The sequence below is a fragment of the Agelaius phoeniceus genome, chromosome 26 (genome assembly GCF_051311805.1).
Source record: "Agelaius phoeniceus isolate bAgePho1 chromosome 26, bAgePho1.hap1, whole genome shotgun sequence".
Classification (NCBI taxonomy): domain Eukaryota; kingdom Metazoa; phylum Chordata; class Aves; order Passeriformes; family Icteridae; genus Agelaius; species Agelaius phoeniceus.
In genome coordinates this window covers 627,039-636,713 of record NC_135290.1, presented here as the reverse complement: position 1 = coordinate 636,713, position 9,675 = coordinate 627,039, and the positions used below count along the sequence as shown (strand labels likewise).

Sequence of the window (9,675 nt, the reverse complement as noted above, 5' to 3'; positions counted from 1 at the left end):
CAAATTTAAATTAAAAAAATAAATAAAATGAGGATCGCCAAAATTTATGGAGTTTCTGGCCAAATTTAAATAAAAAAAAAATAAAGAAATAACATGAGGATCGCCAAAATTTATGGAGTTTCTGGCCAAATTTAAATTAAAAAAATATAAAGAAATAAAATTAGAGTCGCCAAAATTTATGGAGTTTCTGGCCAAATTTAAATAAAAAAAAAATAAAAGAAATAAAATGAGGATCGCCAAAATTTATGGAGTTTCTGGCCAAATTTAAATTAAAAAAAATAAAAGAAATAAAATGAGGATCGCCAAAACCTATGGAGTTTCTGACGGGCTGAGTGTGGGGAGAGGCAGGAAAAACAAAATAGAATTAAACCAAATAAATCTCCGGAGAGGGGAAAAACTGGAGAGGGGAAAACACCTCGGGGCGGGTGGAAAAGGAGAAAAAAGAAGCAAAAAAAAATAGAATTAAACCAAATAAATCTCCGTCTTCGCAAAGGGGAAAACACCTCGGGGCGGGTGGAAAAGGAGAAAAAGAAGCAAAAAAAAATAGAATTAAACCAAATAAATCCCCATCTTCGCAGAGGGAAAAGACCGGAGAGGGGAAAACACCTCGGGGCGGGTGGGAAAGGAGAAAAAAAGAAGCCAAAAAAAAAAAAAAATTAAAAGTTGGGGTGAAGCGCGGGTCAGCGCGGCTGCGGACACGCCTCGCTGTTTAACAAAGACTGCCAAAGTATGAGATTAATACCAAAACTTGCGCCTTTCCCAGCCCGCGGCGCTCCGGGGCCTCCGCGGCAGCGCCGGGACAACGCGGGGCGCGGAGCGGGGAGCGGAAAGAACCCCGAAAATAACCCCGAAAATAACCCCAAAAACCGGGAACAGGACGGAGCTGAGGAGGAGGAGGAGGAGGAAGGAGGGGAGAGAGAGGGGAATGGGGACGGAGAGAGGGGAATGGGGGAGAGAGAGGGGAATGGGGACGGAGAGAGGGGAATGGGGACAGGGAGAGGGGAATGGGGACAGGGAGAGGGGAATGGGGACAGGGAGAGGAAAATTTGGGGGTTTGGGGAAAGCCAGAGGGGAATCTGGGGACAGGGAGAGGGGAATGGGGACAGAGAGAGGGAAATTTGGGGACACTGAGAGGGGAATTTGGGGCTTTGGGAGCAGCGAAAGGGAAATTTGGGGGTTTGGGAGCAGCGAAAGGGAAATTTGGGGACGGCGAGAGGGAAATTTGGGGACAGCGAGAGGGGAATTTGGCGGTTTGGGGGCAGCGAGAAGGAAATGTTGGGGTTTGGGAGCAGCGAAAGGGAAATTTGGGGAAAGCCAGAGGGAAAATTGGGGATTTGGGGGCAGCGAAAGGGAAATTTAGGGACAGAGAGAGGGGAATTTGGGGGTTTGGGAGCAGCGAGAAGGAAATGTTGGGATTTGGGAGCAGCGAAAGGGAAATTTGGGGACAGCAAGAGGGGAATTTGGGGGTTTCGGGAAAGCCAGAGGGAAATTTGGGGGTTTGAGAGCAGCGAGAAGGAAATGTGGGGTTTGGGGACAGCGAGAGGGAAATGTGGGGTTCAGGGGAATTATCGCGATATAAAAGCGGAGCGGGGGCAGCGGGGAGGGGCCCGTGCGGGGTTCGGGGAGGATTTTGGGGGGGTTTTTGGGGTTTTTTGGGGGATTTCGCCTCCCCAGCTCCCCCAGCCCTGCGGGAGCGCCCCGAGCAGAAGGAGCCGCGCTGAGCCCAGGTAGGAAGCGCGGCCGGACCCCCCCTCTGGGGAAGGGTTTGGGGACCCCCTCCTCAAAACGGAGAATCCGGGGGTGCCCCCGAGGTCACCCCGCGCCGCTCTGAAACGAGGCCAAAAAAAAAAACCCCACAAAAACCAAAAAACCCCAACCCAATGAAAATTCAGCGAGAAAGTTGCGCCAAAGGTGAAGGGCGGGTTGGGAATTTGGGATCGGGGGAGATTCCTCGGAGGTGTTTTGGGGGAAAATGAATCCCGGCAGACGCTAGGGGTGCTGCTCGGCAAAGGCCGGCCCTGCGCTGTCAAAAAAAACCCCATTTATTTATTTTATTATTTATTTATTTTTTTAAAGGGATGTGGGAGGGGGTTAAAAATCGAGAATAAGGCCTGGCTATTCCTAGAGAAAATGGAATAAATAAAACGGCTTGGAGGGGCCGGGAAGGAGGAATAAAATCTAAAAGAGCTAAAGAGGGGATTAAAGTGAAATTAAAGCCCAGAAGGAGCCGTAACGGGATTTATTGCGGTGTTTTATGGCGTCCGTGGCCGCCGTGTTGGTTCCTCCTCACTTTCCGGGCAGGTTTTAGAGGAAAAGGTGAATTTTGAGGTGGGAATTTCTGCCGGAAATGTGGGGTTTTTAAAGGGTCTGAAATGATTTCTTGGATGCTTTTGGTTTGTTCTCCGAGCGCCGCTGGGTTATTCGGGGTTCAGCTGGGAGATTTCAGCAGGAAAAGCGATTTTTTCACCTGAAAGTGCCTGAAAAATCCAGCACGGGGAGAATTCGAGAATTCGGGGGTTTTATTCTTGGCCAGAAATTTTAATTTTTTTTTTATTTTTCTAATGGAAAATGCGGGAGTTCTCGGAATCTGCCGAATGCATTGACAGGAATTGTAAATGCAGCTTTTCCCTGATGCCCTCTCCGCCGCGGCATTTAAATGCAATTAATTCGGGAGATACTTGACCTGAAAATGTTCTGCCTTTTGAAATACAAAAAAAAAAAAAAAGAAAAAAAAAAAAGAGAAAAGAGGGGGGAAAAAAGCAGAAAAAAAGGGGAAAAAAAGAGAAAAGAAAGGGGGGGGCTGCGCTACTTTGAATCTCTTGGGCAACTGTAATTTTAAAGGAAATCTCAACATGATGCTACCCTCATTAGTTCCGAATGAAGGTTCATTACCTAGACAGTATGAATATTTTATTGCTTTATATCCCTTTTTTCGGAAACGAAACGCCTTTGATCTTTTTCTCGGGTTGTAAAAAGAATTGCCTGCCATTAAAAAAAAAACCTGTCGTCCCATCTGCCTTTACATTCTGGATTTCTTTTCATCTGCTTCTTTCTCTTTTTTTTTTTTTTTTCCCTTTTTTTTGCCTTTTTTTCTTTTTTTTTTTTCTTTTCCCATTTCCCCGCACGGCTAAACCCAAACCTTGGGTGACCTCCAGCAACGAGAAATGGGTGAAATCTTTGCGCTGCCCACCAGAAAAATCGTGACGAGGCTTCCAGGGCGGGGTGGCCGCGGAGCTTGGGGGAATTTCTCTTTTAAAAAGCGGAATTTTGGGGTCCGCGTCTCCTTGCGCGCCCGCGCCTCCACCTTCACCCCAGGACCCGATGTTTTCACCCCAAAATAACGCCCAAGGTGCGCAGGGAAAAGGAGGGAAAATCCCGATTTTCCTCTCTGCGCGCTCTGCAGCCTCGCTGCGTTAACGAATCGCGCTTCCCCCTCGGCGGGGAATTCTCCTGGGGCGCAGCCCCGATCTCCCAAAAACCCCAAATTTTGCCCCAGAAGAGAATTGTGGCGGTAGGAGAAGATCTGAGACCGAGGAGGACGCAACTGTCTTCTATATGTACCCTGTAGATCCGAATTTGTGTAGAGGAAGTTGGGTCACAAATTCGCATCTAGGGGAATATGTAGTTGACACAAACACTACAAACCCCGAAGCCATTAAAAACCCCCCCAAAAAAAACCCCTAAAAATCCAAATAACAGAAAGGTGGGGACGAGGGTTTGAGCGCTTTAGGGCTCCAAAGAAATCTTTGGGTTTGACCTCAGCTCAACTGCGGCGCTGCTGCGATAAAACTTTATCAGGGCTCGAGCTGATAACGGCGGAGCTGCCGGGGGCATTTGGGGCATTTGGGGCATTTTGGGGTCGCCGCTGCCGTTTCAGAGCGGGGCTCGCCCGCCTTTGCTTTAATTTGTGTGGTCTGGGCGCTGAGGCGGAGTCAGGAATCAATAAAATCCCCTCGCTGCCGCCGCCGCTTTCCTGGGGCTCTGCCCGCAGGAATTGGGGGATTTCAGGGGGGTTCAAAGCCTTTCAGAGCCTCTTCATGGCCGGCAGGGCGAGGCCAAGCCGCGCCGGGGCTCGACTTAATTTGGTTTTTGATCATTTTCGTGGTAATTTTTGGTCATAATCGTTCCTCAACGCGCGCTCCGCCCGGGCGGCCACGCTGCTCTCGCGGGGGAGGTTTTGGGGTCCCCCTCACCCCGAATTCTCCGCCGCGTTCCCTATCGATCCCCGGCCATGGCCCATCCATCTCTGCCAGCCCCGCTCGGGGGCGGCGACCCCGGCCCGGGGGTGGCGAGCGCGGCTCAGCTGCGCCCGCGGGGGCCGGGGGGAGGCAGCGCCGCGATCCCCCCGGAAAATCCCGCTTCGAAATTCCGCTTTTAAATCCCGCTTCGAAATTCCGCTTTTAAATCCCGCTTTTAAATCAATTCCGCTTTTAAATCCCGCTTCGAAATTCCGCTTTTAAATCCCGCTTCGAAATCCCGGTTTTAAATCCCGCTTTTAAATCCCGCTTTTAAATCCCGCTTTTAAATCTCGCTTGTACCGGGCCGCGCTCTCGTTATTCCCTTCCTGAGCGGGGGGCGCGGAGCCCCCAGCCCGGGACACTCCCCCGAGGGGCGGCCGGGGTGAACGGGGGTGACCGGGGGTGGCCGGGGGTGGTCGGGGGTGAACGGAGGCGAACGGAGGCGAACGGGGGTGACCGGGGGTGAACGGGACTGAACGGGGGCGGCCGGGACTGAACGGGGGCGAACGGGGGCGGCCGGGGGTGAACGGAGGTGACCGGGAGTGAACGGAGGCGGCCGGGGGTGACCGGGGGCGAACGGGGGTGAACGGGGGCGGCCGGGGGTGAACGGGGGCGGCCGGGGGTGAACGGAGGCGAACGGGGCTGACCGGGGTTGAACGGGGATGGCCGGGGGTGAACGGAGGCGACCGGGGATGAACGGAGGCGAACGGGGATGGCCGGGGGTGGCCGGGGGCGGCCGGAGGGCAGCGGGCGCCCCCCGAGCGCCTCCCCGGGGATGCCGGGGGGCCCCGGCAGAGCCCGGCCTGCGCAGGTTTCCTCATTTTCCTTATCCGGGGCTCGGCGTGGCCCTCGCCATTGGCCCGCGCTGTCACATGGAGCCAACTTTGTTCACTTGACAGTAAAGTAGGAGGGTTCGGCCAAACAGGAAAAGCACCAAAGGGAGGCGGGGGGGGCTGGGGGGCGCACGAATAAATTTTAAGCAGAGAAAGAGAACGGAGGGAGAGAGGGACATCCATCCATATATATATAGATACAGATATATATAGATATAGATTAGATCTACAGATATAGATATAGATAGAGTTGTTTTCCTTCCCCCCGCGTCGTGCGCGCCATTCCAAGGAATTCATGGCCATGAGCTCGTTCCTGATCAACTCCAACTACGTGGACCCCAAGTTCCCACCCTGTGAAGAATATTCCCACAGCGATTACCTTCCCAATCACTCGCCGGAATACTACGGCGGCCAGCGGCACCAGCGGGAGAGCTCTTTCCACCATGAGCCGATGTACCACGAGCCGCGGGCCGCCTGCGCGGAGCAGCCGTACCCGCCGTGCCCGGGCTCCGCGCCGCCCCGCGCAGCGGCCGAGCCGCGGCCGCGCAGCCCCAGCCCGGCCCCCGCCTGCAGCCGCGGCCCCGCCGAGCCCGTGCTCTACCCCTGGATGAAAAAAGCCCACGTAAGCTCGGGTGAGTGCGGGCGCAGGGAAAAGGGCTTCGCTTTATAGTTGGAGCAGCGCCTCGCGGCCCGGGCACGGCTCGTGAAAGCAGCGCCCGGCGGAGATTTACGAGCGCCGCTTTGCAGAGCGCTATAATTACATCCTCCATAAATTTTTATTGCTCTGCTTGGCCATGTGCCTTTGAAGTCTCTGTTACCATCCTCCTCCGGTTTCTTCCAGGCTACTTTGCTGCTGCTTTTTTTTCTTTTTTTTTTTGGCCTTTTTTTTTTTTTTTTTTTACGGCTGTTGAATCTTCCTAAGTGAAGTTTTATGTTTTGGTAATTTGTATTTAAGTGGCGGATTGAGTGGAGTTTTACTGGTTTCCTCCCCTCCCCTGCCCTCTTTTTTTTTTTTTTTTTTTCTCATTTTTTTTCCCCTCAGTTTCTTTCCCCCTCCCTTTTTTTCCTCGTGTTTTCCTTATCTCTCTATTTTTATTTTTCATTTTTTATTATTATTATTTATTTTTAAAGGAGGCATTTCCCAACCCGCAGCCCCCGCGCTCGCCCCTTGCCCCAGCGCGCAGGCGGAACTTTCGGCGGTAATTCCGCGAATTTCCACCCGCACGGGGCGCGGGCAGCGCGGCCGGGGGGGAGCCCTGGGAAAACCTCGAATTTTTCAGGAACCCGCGCCCACCGTGAGGCGGAGATTGGAGCTTCGGTTCTGGGGGCACTTTTAGAACATTTCCATTTTATTTATTTATTTTTTTTTTAAAAAAAGCAAATCTCCCCTTCCAAAGGATGTGTGACGGTTCTTCTCTTTCTTTTTCTTCTTTTTTTTTTAATGTGATTTTTGGAGGGGGGAAAGAACCCATTAAAGGAACGGCTCGGTAATTCTGCTTTTCTTTTTTTTCCCCCTCCTTTTTATTTATTTTTCCCTTATATTTTCTCCTTTCTTCTGTGTGTTCTCCCTTTTTTTTTTGGTGTTTTCTCCTCGTGTATTCCCTTTTTTGTGTGTGTTTTCACATCTTTTCTCCCTTTTTTCCCTTTCTTTTGTGTGTTTTAATATATTCTCCCTTTTCTTTTCCTCATGTTTTCACATCCCCCCCCATTCTTTTGTATTTCCAAATATTTTCCCCTTTTTGTGTGTGCGTGTGTATTTTCACTTTTTTCCCCTCCATTTTTCTGTATTTCCCTCTTTTTAAAATATTTTCACATCTTTCCCCCCCATTTTCCTATATTTTTACATCCCCCCATTTTTCTATATTCCACCCCCATTTTTTCTATTTTCACATCTTTCACCCCCATTTTTTTTAATATTTCCCCCCCACTTTTTTTTTGTATTTCCACACATCCCCCCCGTTATTTTTCCATATTTCTACATATTTCCCCCCCCCATTTTTTTGTATTTTCACATCTTTCATTTTTTGTATTTTCGCATCTTTCATTTTTTGTATTTTCACATCTTTCACCCCCATTTCTTTAAATATTTCCACACATCCCCCCCCCCGTTATTTTTCCATATTTCTACATATTTCCCCCATTTTTTTAACATCTTTCACCCCCATTTTTTAAATTCTTCCCCATATTTCCCCCCCACTTTTTTTTTTTATTTCCACACATCCCCCCTGTTATTTTTCCATATTTCTACATATTTCCCCCCCCATTTTTTTGTATTTTCACGTCTTTCATTTCTTGTATTTTCGCATCTTTCATTTTTTGTATTTTCACATCTTTCACCCCCATTTCTTTAAATATTTCCACACATCCCCCCCTATTATTTTTCTATATTTCCCCATATTTTCCCCCATTTTTTTTAACATCCTCACATCTTTCACCCCATTTTTTAAAACTATTTCCCCATATTTCCCCCCCACTTTTTTTTTTGCATTTCCACATATCTCCCCTATTATTTTTCCATATCTCTACATATTTCCCCCCCCCATTTTTTTGCATTTTCACGTCTTTCATTTTTTGTATTTTCACATCTTTCACCCCCATTTCTTTAAATATTTCCACGCATCCCCCCCCCGTTATTTTTCCATATTTCCACATATTTCCCCCATTTTTTTTTTATTATTATTCTCACATCTTTTTCCCCCCTTTTTTTCCCCGCCGTGCCCCCCATTCCCGGGCAGTGGCCCCCGGGTTGTGCGGCGCGGAGCCCAAGCGCTCGCGCACGGCCTACACGCGGCAGCAGGTGCTGGAGCTGGAGAAGGAGTTCCACTACAACCGGTACCTGACGCGGCGCCGGCGCCTGGAGATCGCGCACGCCCTGAGCCTCAGCGAGCGCCAGATCAAGATCTGGTTCCAGAACCGGAGGATGAAGTGGAAAAAGGATCACAAACTGCCCAACACCAAGGTCAGGTCCGGCTCCTCCTCCGCAGCCCTGCAGGCCCCGCAAGGAGGATCCCAAACGCAGATCCCGCAGGGAGGAGGAGGAGGAGGAGGAGGAGGAGGAGGAGGAGGAGGAGGAGGAGGAGGAGGAGGAGGAGGAGGAGGAGGAGGAGGAGGAGGAGGAGGAGGAGGAGCCCAAACGCAAATCCCACAAGGAGGATCCCAAAGGCAGATCCTGCAGGGAGGATCCCAAACACAAATCCCACAAGGAGGATCCCAAATGCAGATCCCACAAGGAGGAGGAGCCCAAAGGCAGATCCTGCAGGGAGGATCCCAAAGGCAGATCCCGCAAGGAGGAGGAGCCCAAATGCAAATCCCACAAGGAGGAGGAGCCCAAATGCAGATCCCACAAGGAGGAGGATCCCAAAGCCAGATCCTACAGGGGGGATCCCAAACACAGATCCCACAAGGAGGAGGAGCCCAAAGGCAGAGCGTTCAAGGAGGAGGATCCCAAAGGCAGATCCCGCCAGGAGCAGGAACCCAAACTCGATCCCATGGACCGGCCCCCACCCTATAACCGCCCCCATGGATGCGTGTGTGTGTTCGGGCCGTGAACTCGTGCGAGTGCAGAGAGGGAAACGCGATAACTTTAATTTTTAATCTTAATTTTTATCATTATTTTAATTATTATTTGAACCGTAGGCAAAGGCGGGGCTGCTCTTCATCACCCAACGCCGAGATCGGGTCAGCTCCTCCTCCAATCCCAAAGTCACATCCCACAAGGAGGAGGGTCCCAAACTCAAATCCTTTGAGGATGATCCCAAAGGCAGATCCCACAAGGAGGAGGATCCCAAACTCAAATCCTTCGAGAATGATCCCAAAGTCACATCCCACAAGGAGGAGGATCCCAAAGGCAGATCCCACAATGAGGAGGGTCCCAAACTCAAATCCTTCGAGGATGATCCCAAAGGCCGATCCCACAGGGAGGATCACAAGGGCAGATCCCACAGGGAGGAGGATCCCAAACACAAACCCCACAACGAGGAGGATCCCAAACTCAAATACCTCAAGGAGGAGGATCCCAAAGTCACATCCCACAAGGAGGAGGGTCCCAAAGTCACATCCCACAATGAGGAGGATCCCAAACCCAAATCCTTTGAGGATGATCCCAAATGCCGATCCCACAAGGAGGAGGATCCCAAACTCGATCCCTGTAACCGCCCCCATGCACGCAGGTGCGAGTTTGGGGTGCGACCCCGTGCGGGTGCAGGAAGGGAAATGCGAGAATTTTAATTTTTATCATTATTTTAATGATTGTTTGAGCCGTGGGCAAAGGCGGGGCTGCTCCTCATCCCCCAACGCCGAGATCGGGTCAGCTCCTCCTCCAGACCCCACATGGAGGATCCCAAAGGCAGATCCCACAACAAGGAGGATCCCAAGGGCAGATCCCAAAAGGAGGAGGATCCCAAAGGCAGATCCCACAAGGAGGAGGATCCCAAACCGAGATCCCACAAGGAGGAGGATCCCAAAGTTACATCCCACAAAGAGGAGGATCCCAAACACAGATCCCACAAAGAGGAGGATCCTGAAAGCAGATCTCACAATGAGGAGGATCCCGAGGTCACATCCCTCAAGGAGGAGGATCCCAAAGTTGATCCCACAAGGATCCC

At 50.9% G+C, this 9,675-nt stretch overlaps 1 protein-coding gene across 1 annotated transcript; it reads left to right on the top strand.

The window, feature by feature from the left end:
• Positions 1-5,038: 5,038 nt before the first annotated feature.
• HOXB4 (homeobox B4) lies at positions 5,039-8,582 on the top strand. Its single transcript, XM_077190874.1, is given in 5 exon segments — positions 5,039-5,114; positions 5,117-5,136; positions 5,361-5,703; positions 7,807-8,079; positions 8,545-8,582. Coding segments are annotated over 5 exon segments (678 nt in total). The 5' UTR covers positions 5,039-5,110.
• The last annotated feature ends 1,093 nt before the right edge of the window (positions 8,583-9,675 follow it).